The following is a 21,654-nucleotide window of genomic DNA, read 5'->3' as shown; positions in this document are numbered from 1 at the left end:
TGCTTAAAATGGTGTTGCTGTGACTTCAGAGACCAGCCTGGGGCACCTTAGGAAACCCTTGTCTTCAGTTGCTTGCTTCTGGATGTGCTCCCTTTGAAGGCCCAGATGAGACAGGGTACACTTGTGGGCACACAGAGCAGGCATCTGATGCCCTGATGCCCTGTGGTGTTTGGCATGTGTTTGGCATGGGGGCGTCTACAGACCAATCGGCATGGCATGAGGCCCACGCCACCCAAACCTTTCATTTTCCAAAGAACTAACTGTCCTCCACCCAGTACCATGGTGTCCTAGCCTGTCTGCATTTGTTAGTGGTAATATTCTTTATAATAAATTTTTATAACCACCCAAAAAAAATAGTATATTATACCTATAACATACAAAATATGTGTTAAACGACCATTTATGTTATCCATAAGGCTTCTAGTCTAAAGTAGGTTATTAGTGGTTAAGTTCTGGGGCAGTAAAAGTTATATGTGGGTTTTCAGCTCCAAAGAGATTGGTGCCCCTAACCCCCATGTTGTTCAAGGGTTAATTTTATTTTAAATGTAAAATCAGAAAATGTTTGGGGCCAGGCATGGTGGCTCACGCCTGTAATTCCAGTACTTTGGGCAGAAGGATCACATGAGTCCAGGAGTTTGACACCAGTCTGGGCAACAAAGTGAGACTCCATCTCTGCAAAAAATAAAAATTAGCCACACGTTGTGGTGCATGGCATTAGTCCCAGCTACTTGGGAAGCTGAGGCAGGAGAATGGCTTGAGCCTAGGACGTCAAGGCAACAGTGAGCAGTGATTGTGCCACTGCCCTTTAGGCTGGATGGCCAAGCGAGCCTGTCTGGGAAAAAAAAAAAAAAAAAAGAGGTCAGGCGCAGTGGCTCACGCCTGTAATTCCAGCACTTTGGGAGGCTGAGGCAGGAGGATCACTTGAGCCTAGGAGTTCGAGAGACCATCATGGGCAAAATACTGATAACCCATCTCCACAAAAAATTTAAAAATTAGCTGCATGTGGTATCATGCACCTGTGGTCCCAGCTACTCAGGAGGATGAGGTGGGGGAATGTCTTGAGCCCAGGAGGTCGAAGCTATAGTAAGCCATGATCGCGCCACTGCACTCCAGCCTGGGTGACAGAGCCAGACCCTGTCTCGAAAAAAATTTAAAAAGAAACCTAATTTTAGAATTTCTACCATTTTAACATTGAACAATGTTTGAGATGAATATTAAATTGTTAAAATAAACTATATAGAGATGAATACCAACCATCTAGATGGTGAGAATTAAATCAGATCATGCCAGCTTTGTAAATTATATTCTGAAAACCCTTGTGAGTGAAGGAAACCAAATGTTGGAAAGACTTGTAAAATTTCAACTGAACCTTTATTCTGAAGGCATTATGGTAGAAAGGATCACAGACTTTGAAGTCAGAGATGTAGATTTAAATCCCAGCCTGGCCAGGCACAGTGCTCACACCTGTAATTCCAACACTTTGAGAGGCTGAGGTGGGCAGGAGTTCGAGACCAGCCTGGCCAACATGGTGAAACCCTGTCTCCACTAAAACTAAAAAATTAGCCAGGCATGGTGTTGCGTGCCTGTAATCCCAGCTACTCAGGAGGCTGAGGCAGGAGAATCACTTGAACCCAGGAGGCGGAGGTTGCAGTGAGCTGAGATCACGCCACTGCACTTCAGCCTGGATGACAGAGTGAGACTTTGTCTCAATAAATAAATAAATAAATAAATACAGAGCGAGTCTCTATCTCAATAAATAAATAAATAGGTCGGGGACGGTGGCTCACGCTTGTAATCCCAGCACTTTGGGAAGCCGAAGCAGGTGGGCCACTTGAGGGCAGGAGTTCAAGACCAGCGTGGCCAACATAATGAAACCCCATCTCTACTGAAAATACAAAAATTTGCTAGGCATGGTGGCCCACGCCTGTAATCCCAGCTACTCGAGAGGCTGAGGCAGGAGAATCACTTGAACCTGGGAGGCAGAGGTTACAGTAAGCCAAGATCATGCCACTGAGAGCAAGACTCCATCTCAAAAAAAAAAAAGATTCTTGCATTGTTGAAGAAGCATTAAAAGTACTAAATTAACAAGTTTGTAATAACTCAAGGATGCACCGAATAAGTGAATAAATGATGGCTCATATAGAAAATGAATAGTAAAATAGTAGACTTAAATTCAACTATGCCAGTAAAAGCATTAAATATAAATGGCCTAAACACTCCAATTATCCTACCATGTTGGGAGACTGACGTGGAAGGACCACTTGAATGAACCCAGCAGTTTGAGACCAGCCTGGGCAACATAGTGAGACCCCGTCTCTACAAAAAGTTAAAAATCAGCAGGGCATGGTGATGCATGCCTGTAGTCCTAGCTACTGAATAGGCTGAGGTGAGACGATTGCTTGAACCTGGGAAGTTGAGGCTGCAGGAGCTGAGATCACACGACTGCATTCCAGCCTTGGTGACACAGCAAGATCTTGTTTCAAAAAAAAAGCAACTCCAATTAGATAATTGTCAAGCTGGGTGCAGCGGCTCACATCTATAATCCCAGCACTTTGGAAGGCCAAGGTGCGAGGATCCCTTGAGCTCAGGGGTTTGAGACCAGCCTGGGCAAGATAGCAAGACCTTGTCTCTACTAAAAAAAATTTTTTTTTAATTAGCCAGGTGTAATGGCACACACTTTTAATCCTAGCTGCTCTGGAGACTGAGGCCAGAGGATTGATTGAACCCACAAAGATAAGAGTCCATTCAAAAGGAAGATATAATAACTCTAAATTTGTATATACCTCATAACAGCTTCAAAGTATATAAAGCAAAAATTAATAGAACTAAGAGAGCAATCACTTTGTCTTTTTTTTTTTTTTTTTTTTTGAGACGGAGTCTCTCTCTGTCGCCCAGGCTAGAGTACAGTGGCGTGATCTCGGCTCACTGCAAGCTCCGCCTCCCGGGTTCACGCCATTCTCCTGCCTCAGCCTCCCGAGTAGCTGGGACTACAGGTGCCTGCCACTGCACCCGGCTAATTTTTTGTATTTTTAGTAGAGATGGGGTTTCACCATGGTCTCGATCTCCTGACCTCGTGACCTGCCCACCTCGGCCTCCCAAAGTGCTGGGATTACAGGTGTGAGCCGCCGCGCCCGGCCATCACTTTCGTAATTAGAGATGTTAACATACTTCTCTCAGTTACTGATAGAGCAAGCAGACAACAAATCAGAAGGGATCTTAATGATTTGTATGTGATTAACCACCTTGACCTAATTGGCATATTTAGAACACCATACCCAATAATTGCACAATACACTTTCCAATTACACATAATTGGAGATAATGTATTATAAATTTGGAAAGAAATAACTGTAAGCTTCTGTTGTTTATTTGTAACTTGGACCATATTTGAGATATATAGGAAAAGTATTAAATATAAATGGCCTAAACACTCCAATTATCCTACCACGTTGGGAGAATGAGGCGGAAGGACCACTTGAACCCAGCAGTTTGAGACCAGCTCAGCTCACTGTAACCTCCGCCTCCCGGGTTCAAGCAATTCTCCTGCGTCAGCCTCCCAAGTAGCTGGGATTATAGGTGCCTTACACCATACTCAGCTAATTTTTTTTTTTTTTTGTATTTTTAATAGAGACAGAGTTTCCTCATGTTGGCCAGGCTGGTCTCAACCTCCTGCCCTCAAGTGATACACCTGTCTTGGCCTCCCAAAGTGTTGGGATTACAGGCATGAGCCACCGCATCTGGCCTCATTTTTCTTTTTCTTTTTCTTTTCCTTTTTTTTTTTTTTGAGACGGAGTTTTGCTTTCACCCAGGCTGGAGTGCAGTGGTGTGATCTTGGCTCACTGCAACCTCCGCCTCCCAGGTTCAAGATTCTCCTGCCTCAGCCTCCCGAGTAGCTGGGGTTATAGGCGTGTACCACCACAGCCAGCTAATTTTTGTATTTTTAGTAGAGACGAAGTTTCACCATGTTGGCTAGGCTGGTCTCAAATTCCTGATCTGAGGTGGTCTGCCTGCCTCAGCCTCCCAAAGTGCTGAGATTACAGGCATGAGTCACCATGCCTGGCCGCTAGTTCATTTTTCTTCAACAAAGAAGCAGCCTATAGCCAGAGAATGTCTGCCTCTGTCTTTTTTATTAACCTCCATGAGGTTTCCAGATAATAATCTGGTATTGGGTTTAACACACCTAACTGACCTTAGGACCCTAGGCTGACCTGGAGAGATTTTTTAAAACAGATTCTGAAAGTCCTACCTCCTGGAAATTCTGTATTTTGAAAAGGCAATTGGGCTGATTCCAAGTATTTGGACAGATTTCAGAGTCTTGGAAATAATGTACTGTTTGTCCTGGAGAGTAGGAAAAAGAGGGGAAGGAAGGAGGGAGAATATGAGGATATGAATATGTATGTGTGAATTTGAGATAACTGAGTCAGGGCCAGGTGTGGCTGTACCCTAACACAGGAGGTAAGAGGAAAGAAGGACATCTGCCTCTAAAAGTTTTGTAAAAATGAAAATCAGGCACATTTGCATGAGAAGCAAAGAAAATGTTGCTTTGTTTTTTGTATTCAGTGGCTTTATTTTTTTTATATACATATTTTGCTTATGTATCAACTATTTTTTTTTTTGAGACAAGGTCCCTGTATTAAGCCATTCTTGCATTGCTATAAAGAGATCCCTGAGACTGGATAATTTATAAAGAAAAGAGCTTTATTTGGCTCGTGGTTCTGTAGGCTTTACAGGAAACGTAATGCTTGCAACTGCCTTGCTTCTGGGGAGGTCTCAGGAAACTTACAATCATGAATCATGACAGAAGACCAACCAGGAATAAGCATGTCACATGACCAGAGCAGGAACAAGAGAGCAAAGAGGGAGATGCCACATACTTTTAAACGACCAGATCTCACGAGAACTCACTCACTATTGCTAAGGCAGCACCATATGGATGGTGCTAAACTATTCATGAGAAATCCACCCCCATGATCCAGTCACCTCCAACCAGGCCCCACTTCCAGTACTGAAGATTACAATTCTACCTGAGATTTGAGCGGGACACATATCTAAACTATATCAGTATGGCTCTGTCTCCCAGGCTGGAGTGCAGTGGCACGATCACAGCTCATTGCAGCCTGGACCTGCTGAGCTCAAGCGATCTTCCCACCTCAGCCTCACAAGTAACTGGGACTAGGCACATGGCACCATGCCCAACTAATTTTTTTTCTTTTTTTTTTAAGAGACAGGGTTTCTTCATGTTCCCCAGGCTGGTCTTTCTTTACCTAAAAAAGAAGAGAAGCCAGATGTCATAGCCAGTGTCTGTAATCTGAGACATTCTCATAATTTCAACTATTTGCCTGTAATCTCAGCTACTCAGGAGGCTGAGGCAGAGGATTGCTTGAGTCCTGGAGTTGAAGGCTCAGTGAGCTGTGATTGTGCCACTGCACTCCATGCTGGGCAACAGAATGAAACCCTGTCTCTAAAATAACTAGATAAATAGATAGAGAGATAGATAGATTAGATAGATAGATAGATAATCAGATTCTAGTGTATTTCATGTAAAGTGTTAAAGTAATTGAGACCCAGAATGTCCTTGTATAAGTCATGCAACTAGGAAAAGTCACTGTCCTCTTGTCATTTCCATCTTTTGCACTTTAGTAATAAGGACACTATTTTGCCTAAGTCTTCTGGGCATAGCAAACTAATGCATCAGTAGTCATCACTGCATTTACTGTGACAATTACGATTGTATAAATCTAACCTTTATTGAAAAACTTCCCTAAACCTCCATCAATCAAATGAAAAAAAGATTGAATTTGGCAGTTGTTTCTTTTAAAAATTTAATGCTGTTGGTTGTATATTTTCTCTTTTGAAAATACCTAGTTTTAAAAGACAGAGAGGCCAGGTGTGGTGGTACACACCTTTAATCCCAGTGCTTTTGGGAGGCCAAGCAGGGAGGATCTCTTGAGACCAGGAATTTGAGACCACCCTGAGCAATTTGGTGAGACCCTATCTTTACAAAAAAAAATTTTTTTGTAATTAGCCAGGTGTGATGGTACATGCTTATAGTCCTGGCTACTCAGGAGGCTGAGGCAGGAGGATCATTTGAGATCGGGAATTTGAGGCTGCAGTGAGCTATGATTACATTACTGCACTTCATCCTGGGCAACAGAGTGAGACCCTGTTTCTAAAATAATAATAATAAATTTTTTTTAAAAAAAGATTTTTTAGTGACTATTATGACCTTTTTACCCTCCTCCAAAAGTGTTACTTGCTTCAGATGTGAAATTGTTTACAGTCAACATGTTAGCTTATCATATGCTGTTGCTTGATGTATTTCTACAAAGTAGAGGTTCCACTTTAATTTCAGGATGGTTTTTCCACATGACTCTTTTTTTCTTCCTCTCTAGACTTCTCCAGAGAACCTTGGAACAGTAGGTGGAGTGCAAAGCTGCATTGTGTACCTTCCTGCTTTTTTTTGTTGCCTTCCTGCTGGTTTTTGTTTGTTTTTTTTTTTTCCTTTCTTTAAATTCTTGGCCCCGCCTTGGCTCTCCTTTCTCTGCCATTAAAACTAACTAAACCCTGCATGCATGGTCATTATGAGGGGTTCATGGCCTTTTATTTCAATTCTGCACATGTATCATGTCAGTTATGTTTTGTGTCAAATCCTTAATATTATGATTTTGTGTGTGTGTGTGTGTGTTTGAGACAGGCTCTCACTCTGTTGCCCAGGCTGGAGTGCAGTGTCTTAATCAGAGCCCACTGCAGCATTGACCTCCCGGGCTCAAGCCATCTTCCCAACTCAGCCTCCTGAGTAGTTGGGACTATGGTACACACCACCATGCCCAGCTAATTTTTGTTTTTGTATTCTTTGTAGAGGTACGGTTTCACCTTACTGCCCTGGTTGATCTCAAGCTCCTGAGCTTAAGCGATCTGCCTGCCTCAGCCTCCCACAGTGCTGGGATTACAGAAATGAGCCACTGTGCCCAGCCTATGATTGTCTCTAAAGCACTACTATGGTAGACAAATTGGAATCTCACCTCTACTTTCTGAAAACATTTCCCTCCAATTTAATGTACCCGCTTTCTAATGCTTCTGCCCCCCAACCCTGAGCACTTTCCAATACCTAGGGTCCTTTTTGTGAAGGGAGGAAATAATTTGATGAGCAGATATAAGTAAGGTATTAACAATGTGTTACCTCTCCCTGAACTATTTATATCCCGAAAAGGGCAATGTCTAATAGAGAAAGTGATTCACTCACTAATGAGGCAGGAATTCCCTGCCTCAGTAAGGCAAGATCTCATGCATTTGGTAAGACATCTACATTTTATATACATGCACCTTTAAAAGATTTTGAGCCGGCTCCGATCATTTCACCAGATTTTGTCCTAAAATGATGTCAGCTTGGTTTGGTTACTTTTTCTCCTTAGTAATTTATCTGTTAATGGATTTTGATGTTTGGTGTCCATGTGATGTCCAGGAGTCTCCCTGTCTGCATGATTGTTTATCGTTGTTCCGATCCTTTCCAACTACCACAGGAAGAGAGGGGAAGGGACATTTTAGAGATTATGCTGAAATAATACATTTGCTTCCTTCCCTCTCTTCTTTCCATATAACAGAGGAAGCAGACCAGCCCGCTACAGAGCCAGGCATGGTCATGGACAGTGTGGAAGCAGGAGACACAACACCTCCTACCAAAAGGAAGAGCAAGTTCTCAGGCTTTGGCAAGATCTTCAAGCCATGGAAATGGAGGAAAAAAAAGAGTAGTGATAAATTTAAAGAGACTTCAGAAGGTGAGATATTAAGGGTTAAATGTGTGTTCTGAGTTAGAATTCTCTATGTTAGACGTATTTAATTTTTCCTTATCTTCCCAAGTTTCTGTAGTCCTCTATTTGAAGAGGGTGTTTAATCTTTTATTCTTTCCTTTTTCTTTTTTTTTTTTTGGTGAGACAGGATCTCCTTCTGTTGCCCAGGCTAGAGTACAGTGGTGCAATCACAGCTCACTGCAGATTCAACCTCCTGGGCTCATGCAATCCTCCTGCCTCAGCCTCCCAAGTAGCTGGAAGTACAAGCATGAGCTACTGTGCCGTTAATTTTTAAATTTTTTGTAGAGACGGGGTCTCCTTATGTTTCCCAGGCTGGTCTTGAACTCCTGGGCTCAAGCGATCCTCCCACCTCAGCCTCCCAAAGTGCTGGGATTACAAGCATGAGCCACTGTGGCTGGCCAGAGTTTAATCTTTTAGAATTAAACATCAAAATGGTCATTTACTAAACCTAATATTGTATACCCTCATTCCCAGGTTTGTGTCTTGATGGGATATAAGTATCTATTGAGTGGTGAATGGAGTTCCTGAACTGTAGCAAATCTAAGATGCTTCTTTCCATCAGAACTTGGTGAAGAAAATGACTGAATGAATTAATACATACATAAATAAAATGCTTATTTTCTACTCTGCCCATCCACACAAAGTTCATCCATAAATAACTTACTAATGAAATTTTCTCTTAAGTTACAACTATGTAAGGCTAGTTTTTTGGAAGTGATGCTTTCCTGACAGCACAGGTTATAAAAGAAATTTAAGAGTTTTAATTTGAAGTTAGTCTGCTAGTTATTTTCTTTCCTGAGAATATAAACTTAAACTACTTTATTCTTTTACCTGTAGAATTAGAATGCTAAGTGTAAGGTTGACTTTCAACTGTCCCATTTCTGAGTGTCATTTTCCAACTTAATGTTAGTTTTAGAACGGAAAATATCTATGCGAAAGCCAAGAGAAGAGCTGGTTAAAAGAGGGGTTCTGTTGGAAGACCCTGAGCAAGGTGAGTTACAAATGAATAGCATATGCCTGTCTCTGTGCACTTGGTCTTTGATTGGGTCTGACTAGATATTTGAATTTTCTTTCTTTCTTTTGTATTGCTATTTTTGGGTTGGAGGGTGGCCTTTAAAAAAAAAAAAGTTCACCCTTCCTTCCTTGGGGCAAACATTCCTTTCCTCTGTGTACATCCTCAACTTTGTGCCAGCTACAATATTGCGTGTCTTTTTTGTTCCCCCCTTGAGACAGAGTCTTGCTCTGTTGCCTAGGCTGGAGTGCAATGGTGCAATCTCGGCTCACTGCAACATCTGCCTCCTGGGTTCAAGCAATTCTTGTGCCTCAGCCTCCCAAGTAGCTGGGATTACAGGCACCTGTCACCACCCCCAGCTAACTTTTGACTTTTTAGTAGAGATGGGGTTTCACCATGTTGGTCAGGCTGGTCTTGAACTTCTAACCTCAGGTGATTTGCCCACCTTGGCCTCCCAAAGTTCTGGGATTACAGGTGTGAGCCACTGTGCCTGGCTAATTTTTGCATTTTTAGTAGAGATGAGGTTTCACCAAGTTGGCCAGGCTGGTCTCGAACTCCTGACCTCAGGTGTTCTGCCCACCTCGGCCTCCCAAAGTGCTGGGATTACAGGCTTGAGCCACCGTGCCCAGCTCATTTTCTTTTTTGAACACATTTGTCCCCATGCCCATATCACTGCACCAGTCCACCAGTCATTGTTTGTTTAATAATGTCAAGACTTTCTTCAATGTGTGACTCTATGAAGCAAGTTATTGTAAATGTGAAAGTATAGTACATTGGTTGCATCTCATTTCTCTTCATCTGAGTTATGTTGCATGAGGCAAAATCTGAAAGCCATATTGTATACTGGCCAGGCATGGTGGCTCACGCCTGTAATCCCAGCACTTTAGGAGGCCGAGGCGGGCAGAACACTTAAGGTCAGGAGTTTGAGACCAGCCTGGCCAAAATGGTGAAACCCCGTCTCTACTAAAAATACAAAAAATTAGGAGGGCGTAGTAGCAGGCACCTGTAGTACCAGCTACTTGGGAGGCTGAGGCAGGAGAATCACTTGAACTCAGGAGGCAGAGGTTGCAGTGAGCTGAGATGGCGCCACTGCACTCCAGCCTGGGCAACAGAGCGAGATTCCTTCTCAAAAGAATTAAAAAAAATCGTATCCTTTGAAGAATAGGGGAAAGGAACCAAATAGATGGAGTATTACTGTATACTTTTTGGGCTTTAAAACCATGTGAATATATTGCCTATTCAAAAAATTAAATTGTATGTATTGAAGATTTATTATCTCAACTGTATAAAAACTAACCAGAGAAAACAAGCTTGAGGGAACAATTTGAAATATTATTACAATTGGTTACCTCTGAAGTTGAGGTGGGAACATGGGTGGGCTTTTTTTTTTGTTTTTTAATTGAGACAGGGTCTCCCTATGTTGCCCAGGCTAGTCTCAAATTCGGGCAGCACAAGCAGTCTTCCTGCCTCAGCCTCCCAAAGTGCTGGGATTACAGGCGTGAGTTGCTGTGCCCAGGCGCTATGCGATGTTTTCTTTCTTTTCTTTCTTTTTTTTTTTTTTTTTTTTTTTTTTGTATGTGACTAGTTATGAGCATGTATAACTTTTGTTTTACATAATTCTATTTGTGTTTTACATTAGGACACAAAATCTTCTCAGTATTTTGGTAGTTACGTACTATCATAATGATTCCATTGTAGCACCTCTGTGGCCCTTGCTTTGCTTTCTTTTTTGAGAGTCTCGCTCTGTCGCCCAGGCTGGAGTGCAGTGGCGTGATCTCAGCTCACTGCAACTCCATCTCCTGGATTCAAGCAGTTTTCCAGCCTCAGCCTCCCGAGGAGGTGGGATTACAAGCATCTGCCACCACACCTGGCTAATTTTTGTATTTTTAGTAGAGATGGGGTTTCACCATGTTGGCCAGGCTGGTCTCGAACTCCTGACCTCAAGTGATCCACCCACCTCCGCCTCCCAAAGTGCTGGGATTATAGGCGTGAGCCACCATGCCTGGCCTGGCCCTTGCTTTTTTGATAACAGCTGTTCCACTTTCCATGGCCTTTCTTTTCACCTTTCTTGCTCACTCATCATAAACCACATACATTACTCATTTCTTGTTTTTCACCTTCAGTCTCTTTTGCCCTACACTCATGGCAACCTCTGCCTCCTGGGTTCAAGCAATTCTCCTTCCTCAGCCTCCCGAGTAGCTGGAATTGTAGGCATGCATCACCACACCCAGCTAATTTTTGTATTTTTAATAGAGACAGGGTTTCACCATGTTGGCCAGGCTGGTCTCAAACTCCTGAGCCCAAGTGATCCACCTGCCTTGGCCTTCCAAAGTTCTGGGATTACAGGCATGAGCCACCACGCCCGATGATCTTTTGCCCTATACTTTCTATTAGCTCCTAATCCAAGTTGTTTTTAGCCTACAAGTTCACAGGCCCAATTAATAAACGAGTTGCAGCCATTGGACAAGATGCCATTCTGCCAACCAGATAAATGACCTAAGCTTTATTCTGTATCTAAAAACAGGCATGGGCCTCATGCTGGCTTATAGATCTGCATTTTAGGCCAGAAGTAGTGTTTGAACCTTGAAGTCCTCTTCATACTTAAAGGGGACTTTTTGCTGGCCTGGCGCGGTGGCTCACGCTGTAATCCCAACACTTTGGGAGGCCAGTGTGGGAGGATCCCTTGAACTCAGTAGTTCCAGACCAGCCTGAGCAACATAGTGAGACCTCACCTCTATAAAAAATTTTTTAAATTAGCCAGGTATGATAGTGCAGGCCTGTAGTCCTAGCTACTTGAGCCCAAAAGATGGAGGATGGCTTGAGCCCAGAAGATTGAAGGCTGCAGTAAGTATTGATTGCACCGCTGCACTCCAGCCTGGGTGACAGAGTGAGACCCTGTTTTTAAAAAAAAAAAAAAAAAAAAAAAAAAAAAAGGTGGCTTTTGGCTTGATTATAGTGCTAACTTGACTGTACTGTAAAATATTTAATTGACTTTAATTGATTTTCTGGGTTTAGGGAGAACATTCAATAATGTTAAAGCCCCATAGTACTACTCCAATTCATTAACATTGCAGAACACTCTATATTTAATATAAGAAATGATACTGCAAAGTAGACATCCCTGATTAAGTAACTTGAGATAACTGATCACTTTTGCATGTATTTCACTAGTGTGTGCTGAGTAGAAACTAATTAACACTGTCCTAAACTTTTATTATGTTGTTTTCACAAAGAGCAGCCTTTGTTGACTTTGAAATCATTGCTTCAGTATTCTAGAAAATCTTGTTTTTGTTAAACATGGGCAGTAACTTACTATTTTTGTATAGTTGTTGCCATCTTACCCCCACCCTGTTTTAAAAATAAAAAGTAGTTGTCAGATTACTTTGGCTTTAGAAGTACCTTTTCACTTGCCTTAGAATCTTCATTACTTTGAGCCCACACTCCGCCTCTTATTGGAACTTCATGAAGAATGATGTTGGATTTCACTCTGTCACACAGGCTAGAGCACAGTGGTCTGATCATGGCTTACTGTCCCCTTGACCTCCTGGGTTCAAACAGTCCTCCCACCTCAGCCTCCCAGGTAGCTGGGACTAGGCATGTGCCTCCACACCCAGCTAGTTTTTTTACTTTTTTGTAGAGACAGGGTCTTACTATGTTTCACAGGCTGATCTCAAACTCTTGGGCTCAATGATCCTCCCGCCTCAGCCTCCCAAATTGTTGGGATTACAGGCATGAGCACCACGGTGCCCAGCCCATAACCATTTCTTTTTTTTTTTTTGAGATGGAGTCTGTTGCCTCAGCCTCCCGAGTAGCTGGGATTACAGGCACCTGCCACCACGCCCGAATAATTTTTGTATTTTTAGTAGAGACGGGGTTTCACCATGTTGGCCAGGCTGGTCTCAAACTCCTGACCTCAGATGATCCACCCGCCTCGGCCTCCCAGGGTGTTGGGATTACAGGCGTGAGCCACTACACCTGGCCCCCCATAACCATTTCTTATGTGAATCTGTTCTCCCGCCAGACCAAACTAGTTGCCAGTGCCCCAAACATGTTGAATAACTTCACACCTTTATACATGCTATCCTTCTTCCAAACACTGTCTTTATTCAGTGTGGTAGGCTCCTACTCCTTCAAGATCCAGTTCAAAGCAAGGCATGGTGGTGTGTGCCATAGTCCCATCTACTGGGGAGTCTGAGAGAGGAGGACTGCTTGAGCCCAGGAGTTCAAGGCCCATTCTGATAACATAGCAAGACCATCTCAACTCCAGCTCAGATACTTTCTGTGATGCCTTCCTAACTCTGTTCTTACTCCAGGAAAATGATTTCTTCTTCATTCCTACAAAGTACTTCACTAAGTAGAGCTCTTGACATTTAACATTGTAGTTACTTATATGTAATAAGTTTGCCCTATTCATTTGTCTTTTTTTTTCTTTCTTTGAGATGGAAGTTTTGCTTTGCTGCCCAGGCTGGAGTGCAATGACACAATCTTGGCTTACTGCCTCTGCCTCCTGGGTGTAGTTGATTCTCCTGCCTCAGCCTCCCGAATAGCTGGGATTACAGGAGCCTGCCACCATGCCTGGCTAATTTTTGTATTTTTAGTAGAGACAAGGTTTTACCATATTAGCCAGGCTGGTCTCGAACTCTTGACCTCAGGTGATCCACCTGCCTCAGCCTCCCAAAGTGCTGAGATTACAGGTGTGAGACACTGCGCCCGGCTTTTATTTGTCTTATTCATATAACAATGTACTTGGCACATAATAGGCTATCAAACATGTATTGGAAAAAGAAATTACTTATTTCTGTTTAAGCATCCAGATAATCTAGATCTCAATAATAAACTAAAACAGGAAGACGGGGGAAAGAAGACAAGAAAGGTTAGAAATCACCAACCCTGGGCTGGGCACGGTGGCTCACGCCTGTAATCCTAGCACTTTGGGAGGCCGAGGCAGGTGGATCACGAGGTTAGGAGACCGAGATCATCCTGGCTAACACGGTGAAACCCCGTCTCCACTAAAAAATACAAAAAAATTAGCCGGGCGTGGTGGCAGGCGTCTAGTCCCAGATACTCGGGAGGCTGAGGTAGGAGAATGGCGTGAACCCGGGAGGCAGAGGCTGCAGTGAGCCAAGATCATGCCACTGCACTCCAGCCTGGTCTGTGAGACCCTGTCTCAAATCACCAACTCTGGCCAGGCGCAGTGGTTCATGCCATTCATCCTAGCACTTTGGGAGACCAAGGCGGGCTGATTGCTTGAGCCCAGGAGTTCAAGACCAGCCTGGGCAACATGGTGAGACCCTGTCTCAATTTAAAAAAGAGAGAGAAAGAAAAAAAGAAATTACTAACTCTTCTTTCTATCTGTTCATGCCAACTTCATCACTTTGTACTCTTCTTTCACCTTGCAGGTGGTGAGGATCCAGGAAAGCCAAGCCATGCCATGTTAAAGAATGGCCATACCACCCCCATAGGGAATGCCAGATCATCTAGTCCAGTCCAAGTAGAGGAAGAGCCAGTAAGATTAGCAAGTCTTAGGAAAGCTATTCCAGAAGAGGACCTAAAGAAACGACTAGGTAAGAAACTCTGGATTTTTGAGTTTAAGAGCCAAGGGCCAGTTATTTTCCTTACATAAGGGGTTTGCAAGAGAATGGGGAAAAGTGAAATCTAGAGAGAATTACATTCTCCTTTAGCAATACCTTAACTAGCAACTTCAAGGGGAATTTCCTCCCCCACCCCGCTTTTATTCACAAAATACCTAAATTTGTGATCCTCAAGAAGGGAAGAGGATGTTAAGTATCAGATACCTACAGGATTTTTTCCAGCTACACATTCCACTTCTTTCACCCAAGGAATTTTGTTGCGGCTCTCCTCCAGTAGCCTGGCCCTTGTATGAAGAATCACTACCACAATGAGCATCTCTTAGTGAGCCTTTCTTACTGACATTTCTTAAGTATGGGGAGGTTGGGAGGCATTGAGAACGGTAACCTATAAGCTAATCTATAAATTAATTGGTGAAATTGGCCATAGATTCATAGATGTGTTAGCTTTTTCAGTCTCTCTTGTTACTCTCTCTTCCCTTTTTATATCATACATGTTATTACACAGGCTCAACTGGAAGCCAGCCTAATTCTGAAGCAGAGTCTGTTCCTGAGAATGTACCCAAACCACCTTTACTTCCTCCCAAAAGACCCTTGTCTTCTTCTCATGAAGCAAGTGAAGGGCAAGCAAAGGATGCCACTTCTTCTGGCGGCACAGCAAGGTTCATCATCTCCACCTCCATCACCACAGCACCCGCTGCCACCACTGCTGCCACAAGCCTTGCAAAGACTGTTAATCTCTCTGTCACCCCTTCCCCAGCACCCAGGACTCTGCCTGCTGCTCCTGCCAGCACTAACACTACTGCTACCCCAAGCCTCACTCATATGGTCCCTGCCAAGCAGCCCCCTATCCCTCCCCCTAAACCAGCTCACAGAAATAGCAACCCTGTCATTGGTAAGTAAGTCTTTAGGCTTCCAGTGTTTTGGGTTTGGTTTGATGTTGGATGGTTATTTTATTTGATAACTGGTACAACAGTGATTTGGTCTGTGAGAATTTTCCATATCTTGTCCCTTTGAATGACCTCAATATGGAGAAAAGTCTTAGGTTAAGAAAAAACAGGCCGGGTGCGGTGGCTCACACCTGTAATCCCAGCACTTTGGGAGGCCGAGGTGGGTGGATCACAAGGTCAGGAGATCGAGACCATCCTGGCAACATGGTGAAACCCTGTCTCTACTAAAAATTAAAAAAATTAGCCAGGTATGGTGGCACGTGCCTGTAGTCCCAGCTACTTGGGAGGCTGAGGCAAGAGAATTGCTTGAACCCAGGAGGCAGAGGTTGCAGTGAGCTGAGATTGTGCCACTGCACTCCAGCCTAGGTGACAGAAAGAGACTCTCAAAAAAACAAAAACAAACAAAAAAGGTCATGTAACTGAGGCAGATGGCCATAAATGTAAACATCACTAAGATTAGATTTAAGTTTGGGGGGTTTTAACCTATTTTTTAATCTAATATTTAATCTGTTTTTCTAAAACAATGATTCCAAAACACTATACATATTTTTGTGTGTGTGTGTGTGTATGTGTGTGTGTGTGATTGGACTGGATATGTGAAGACCATAACAGATTCCACCTGCATGGAATTATCTGTGGCACTTGCTGAAAAATTAGAATAATGCCTCAGCTCACGAGGGGCAAGGCAAACTTTTCAAATGAAAATTTTTTAATCTACTTAAAACTACCTATGCCTTCCATAAGCATAAATGAGTCTAGTAGATAAAAGGATGATTCGGTAGATGCCAGTGGAATTTGGGATTCAGTGCCTGGCATAGTTATCTTCATAGGGAACTGCAGAAGCTATTACTTAAATTGTTCTGATAAAATCATGTTTTATCTTGGGAGAATTAAGAATGCTATTCTTATGTTAAAATAAGTGATGGTAGAGAAAGCAGGGAACATAATCAGTAAAATTTGTATGGGTTTAGTAAATTTTTTGCATTTACCCAAAGTTCTATTTAAGTCTACTTTCTTTATATAAATGCACAATTTCTTAGAAGAATTTTCAAGAAAGGGAGAGGAAAGCTAATGAGTGCTTCAAAGCTAATAAAAATATAGTTTTTTCAGGAAAAATCATACTAGGCTTAGTATTACTTAAAGTTGTTGTTCACAATTGAATGAATGAATAAAAACTATACTCATTAAATATTTAATATCACCATGTTGGGTGGAGTGATTCAAACCTTGAAAAACAGGCTTAAAATATTTTATGAGTATTACAGTTTGGAGTAGCTTGATGAAAACAGGATGAAGTTGTTATTACCACCACTTTGGATGGATAGTGTCATGTTGACTTATCTGTGAGGAACTTGGGGAGCTTTCACATACTTATTTTCAAAACTACCTTGTGCTACAGGAAACCAATTTTATCTTTTCCATAGGTAGGGCAATTAGAACATGAAGACATTGTGACTCATTCAAGGTTGTAGGCTGGGCGCAGTGGCTCATGCCTGTAATCCCAGCACTTTGGGAGGCGGAGGCGGGTGGATCACCTGAGGTCAGGAGTTCAAGACCAGCCTGGCCAACATGGTGAAACGCCATCTCTACTAAAAATACAAAAAATTAGCCGTGCATGGTGGCAGGCACCTGTAATCCCAGCTACTCGGGAGGCTGAAGCAGGAGAATTGTTTGAACGCGGGAAGCAGACGTTGCAGTGAGCTGAGATTGTGCCACTGCACTCCAGCCTGGGCAACAAGAGCGAAACTCCATCTCAAAAAAAAAGAAAAAGGTTGTAGTTAGTGAAAGATAGAAACTGAACATAGGCTTTTCAACTCTCAGGTCCAGACATCTGTTCCTTACAGTAGTGTTTGCAAACTGGTGTTCTCCTCAGGATCACCTAGAAAGCTTATGATAACAGACTGCTGGACACTACCCATAGAGTTTCTGATTTTAGTAAGCCTGGGATGGGCTTGAGAATTTGCCTTTCTAACAGGTTCCCAGATGACACTGATGCTGCTCTCCAGGGAGCACACATTAAGAGCCTCTGCTCTAGACCAGTGGCATACCACCCTTTTCAAGTTAAGGCAACATATAAAATGATAATTTGTGTATGATACCCTGGACTAAACTGCAGAGCTCATTCTTAGCTTGAGGTAAATAGCCCAAAACAATAGACCTTGTAACTGAGGAATCAGTATTAGTCCATAAGGGGTCCTCAACAAAAGAAGAAAAATAGAACAGTTCACAGAGCATTTCTTAGAGCTAAATAGATTTAATTTAAAGGACTCTCTTTTATTCTAAAATTACAACCTTCCTAATCCTTTGGTGTTAAAATGCCATTTCTTTCACAAAAGGATTATGATCATAAATGGTTTACTTAATATCAAGCCTTATTTGGAAATCTTAGAAAATGACAACCTCAAAAAAAAACTAGAAAAAAAACCCAACAATCTGAGGTTGATCAAGATTTTTGTTATTGTTTTGGTCACTGAAATCCAAAAGTTTGGAAATCATTGCTTCAGAAGTACTACTGTCTTCTCATCGGTATAACATGGAGTATTAGGACTAAGGAAAAACCACCAGCAATAGCTGAACAGGTGAAAGGGAATTATTACCCATCCCAGAAACACTCTGGAATTTTTCTACAGAACTACAGCCAGATGCTGTTGTCAGGGTATATGTACCAGAATTTACTTCCTTAACATATATGCCTTCCTCAAATTACCAAATATAATTTATTTTATTAATTCAAAAGTAAAAATATTCATTTATGGTCTCATCAGGAATGACTTTTGTTGTAGATGGAATAGCTAACAGCTATTTTTAGAGAATCAGCAAAAATCCAATCTTGCCAAAAATATCTCTTTCACTGCTCCTAAAATTCACATTTTTAGAATCTTTTTGTGTATGTATGCAGTGTTTTTCTAGAAAGCCTTTTTTAAAATTTATTTATGGGGCCAGGCATGGTGGCTCACGCCTGTAATCCCAGCACTTTGGGAGGCCAAGGTGGGCAGATCGCTTGAAGCCCAGAGTTTGAGACCAGCCTGGGCAACATGGTGAAACCCCATCTCTACTAAAAATACAAAAAATGATCTGAGTATGGTGGTGCATGCCTATAATCCCAGCTACTCAGGAAGCTGAGGCAGGAGAATCACTTGAACCCGGGAAGTGGCGGTTGCAGTGAGCCAAAATTGCACAACTGTACTCCAACCTAGGCAACAGAGCGAGACTCTGTCCCAAAAAAAAAAAATATTATTTATGATGAGAGACATTAAAACATTACAAAATTAGGCCAGGCACAGTGGCTCATGCCTATAATCCCAGCATTTGGGGAGGCCAAGGTGGGAAGATCACTTGAGGCCAGGAGTTCAAGACCAGCCTGAGCAACGTAGCAAGACCCCATCTCTATAAAATATTTAAAAATTAGCTGGGCATGGTGACATGTGCCTGTAATTCTAGCTACTTGGGAGATTGAGGTAAGAGGATTGGGTAAGCACAGGAGTTCAAGGCTGCAGTGAGTTATGATTGCACCACTGCCCTCTAGCCTGGGTAACAGAGCAACATCCTGTCTCTAAAAAAAAAGAAAAGGCTAGGTACAGTGGCTGACACCTGTAGTACCAACACTTTGGGAGGCTGAGGCAGGTAGATTACCTGAGCCCAGGAGTTTGAGACCAGCCTAGGCAACATGGAGAAACCCATCTCTACAAAAAATACCCCCCAAAAAATTAGCCGGGCATGGTGGCACATGCCTATGGTCCCAGCTACTTGGGAGGCTGAGGTGGGAGGATCACCTGAGCTCAGGGAGGTCAAAACTGCAGTGAGCCGTGACTGCGCCACTGCACTCCAGCGACACAGTGTGAGACCCTGTCTAAAATAAATTAATTTAATTTAAAAATAAAAATAAATTTAAAAAGAAAAGAGGCTGGGTGTGGTGGCTCACATCCATAATCCCAGCACTTTGGGAGGCTGAGGTAGGTGTGTCACTGGAGCCCAGGAGCTCAAGACCAGCCTGGGCAGCATAGCGAGACCTTGTCTCTACTAAAAATTAAAAAAATTAGTCAGGCATAATGGCATGGGCCTGTAGTCCTAGCTACTTGGGAGGCTGTAGCAAGAGGATCACTTGAACCCAGGAGATTGAGGCTGCAGTGAGCTATTGTTCATGCCACTGCACTCCAGTCTGGGCAACAGAGGGAGAGCTTGTCTCAAAAGAAAAAAAAAAAAAGAATTATAAAATTAGCTAGCCTTGGCTGGGCACAGCGGCACATGCCTGTAATCCCAGCACTTTGGGAGGCTGAGGCGGGTGGATCACCTGGGGTCGGGAGTTCAAGACCAGCCTGACCAACATGGAGAAACCCCATCTCTACTAAAAATACAAAAAATTAGCCAGGCGTGGTGGCACATGCCTGTAATCCCAGCTACTTAGGAGGCTGAGGTAGGAGAATCACTTGAACCCGGGAGGTGGAGGTTGCGATTAGCCGAGATGGCACCCTTGCACTCCAGCCTGGGCAACAAGAGCAAAACTCCGTCTCAAAAAAAGAAAAAAATAATTAGCTAGCCTTTTACTTTGAACATCTCCAATTTTTGGGATTTAGGACAAATACAGTTTTATTTAAGGGAAGTTTTTGAGACTGTTTGAGAATACTGAGTGGGATGAAACTAAAGGGTTTGAGTAGAAAGTTAGAGGTTGGTGATCAAAAGAACTACTTTTTTTTTTTTTTTTCTGTCAGCAGGGAAAAAATAACTACTCTTTAATTACTTTACCAGTTTTGCTCCTGTGTGATCTGATGATCCACTTCTTACAGGTCATCTGGAGCCCTCCAAAGGGACTTTGCTGAAACAACACCAACACCTTTGCTGAGTCATTGTGGGCTTTGGTGAAACCATAGCAATATATACTGTCATGATACAGGGTGAAGGCTTCTCATCTAATAAACATACATTGAGGGTCCACTAGATGCCTGTGGATGATATGTTGATGGAGACAAGGTTGCCCTGCCATCAAGGAGCCCATCATGTAGTGGAGAGTGAACATGGGAAGCTGAGGTGCAAAGGGAACATAAGAGGTGTGCATACCAATAAAAATTAGAGACAGTAGGCCGGGCGCGGTGGCTCACGCCTGTAATCCCAGCACTTTGGGAGGCCGAGGCGGGCGGATCACGAGGTCAGGAGATCGAGACCATCCTGGCTAACATGATGAAACCCCGTCTCTACTAAAAATACACAAAAAATTAGCCGGGTGTGGTGGTGGGCGCCTGTAGTCCCAGCTACTTGGGAGGCTGAGGCAGGCAAATGGCGTGAACCCGGGAGGCAGAGCTAGCAGTGAGCCGAGATGGCACCACTGCACTCCAGCCTGGGCGACAAAAAGACTCCGTCTCAAAAAAAAAAAAAATTAGAGACAGTAGGATGCAGTCAAATAGTCAGAGACTTGGATACCAGCTGAGTCCATGCCAGTTTGTAGTATGATCTTGGGCAAAGTCACCTAGCTTCTGTGGCCTCGCTTTTTCCTTCTGAAAAATGGTAAAGATGCTATCTTGTTTCCCCTGTCACCTCAGGTGGTATAAGGAGAATATGACTTCAAGGACAAAAAACACTTTGATTTCTTCAAAGGACTTTGCAATTGCTATAAAAATTCAAGATGTCAGTAATGATAGTTTTATAACACAGAGCTAAGATATCTAGATATTATTATCAGGATATGGTAACAATACCCACTAATACTTATTGTATGGTATCTGAATGTTTAAATTTTTTAATGGAGTACTGTTATACAAAATAACTTTTTTTTTTTTTGAGTCAGAGTCTTGTACTGTCCAGCCTGGAGTGCAGTGGCGTGACCTTGGCTCACTGCAGCCTCCGCCTCCCAGGTTCAAGAGATTCTCGTGCCTCAGCCTCTCCCGAGTATCTGGGATTACAGGTGCCTGCCGCCACACCTAGCTAATTTTTGTATTTTTTTATTTTTTTTTTTTTAGTAGAGATGGAGTTTCACCATGTTGGCCAGGCTGGTCTCGAGCTCCTGACCTCAAGTAATCTGCCCACCTCGGCCTCCCAAAGTATTGGGATTACAGGTGTGAGCCACCCTGCCCAGCCACAAGATAACTTTTTATCAGATTTTTTTTTGTCTCTATTCATATTAACTACACCAAGATCAAGTTACAAAAAGTTGTCAGCCGGGTGCCATCACTCACGCCTGTAATCCCAACACTTTGAGAGGCCAAGGCAGGTGGATCATTTGAGGTCAGGAGTTCGAGACCATCCTGGCCAACATGGTGAAAGCCCACCTCTACTAAAAATACAAAAATTAGCCAGGCCGTAGT

The 21,654-nt window shown here is 42.9% G+C and overlaps 1 protein-coding gene across 10 annotated transcripts in view; it reads left to right on the top strand.

The window, feature by feature from the left end:
• Positions 1-21,654, top strand: part of PHACTR4 (phosphatase and actin regulator 4) — a 144,231-nt gene that overhangs the window by 91,846 nt on the left and 30,731 nt on the right. For 3 of the 10 annotated variants that reach the window (XM_063667112.1, XM_054498083.2, XM_063667104.1), the window contains 5 exons: positions 6,393-6,416; positions 7,602-7,775; positions 8,719-8,799; positions 14,220-14,384; positions 14,917-15,303. In XM_063667112.1, the coding sequence (XP_063523182.1) occupies positions 6,393-6,416; positions 7,602-7,775; positions 8,719-8,799; positions 14,220-14,384; positions 14,917-15,303 (831 nt within the window). Of the gene's footprint in view, positions 1-6,392; positions 6,443-7,601; positions 7,776-8,718; positions 8,800-14,219; positions 14,385-14,916; positions 15,304-21,654 lie in introns of those variants that run through there. The other 7 variants (XM_063667116.1, XM_054498088.2, XM_054498075.2 and 4 more) reach the window with 5 other exon arrangements.

This window comes from Pongo pygmaeus, chromosome 1 (genome assembly GCF_028885625.2).
Source record: "Pongo pygmaeus isolate AG05252 chromosome 1, NHGRI_mPonPyg2-v2.0_pri, whole genome shotgun sequence".
Taxonomy (NCBI): domain Eukaryota; kingdom Metazoa; phylum Chordata; class Mammalia; order Primates; family Hominidae; genus Pongo; species Pongo pygmaeus.
This window is presented reverse-complemented; position numbering and strand designations above follow the sequence as displayed.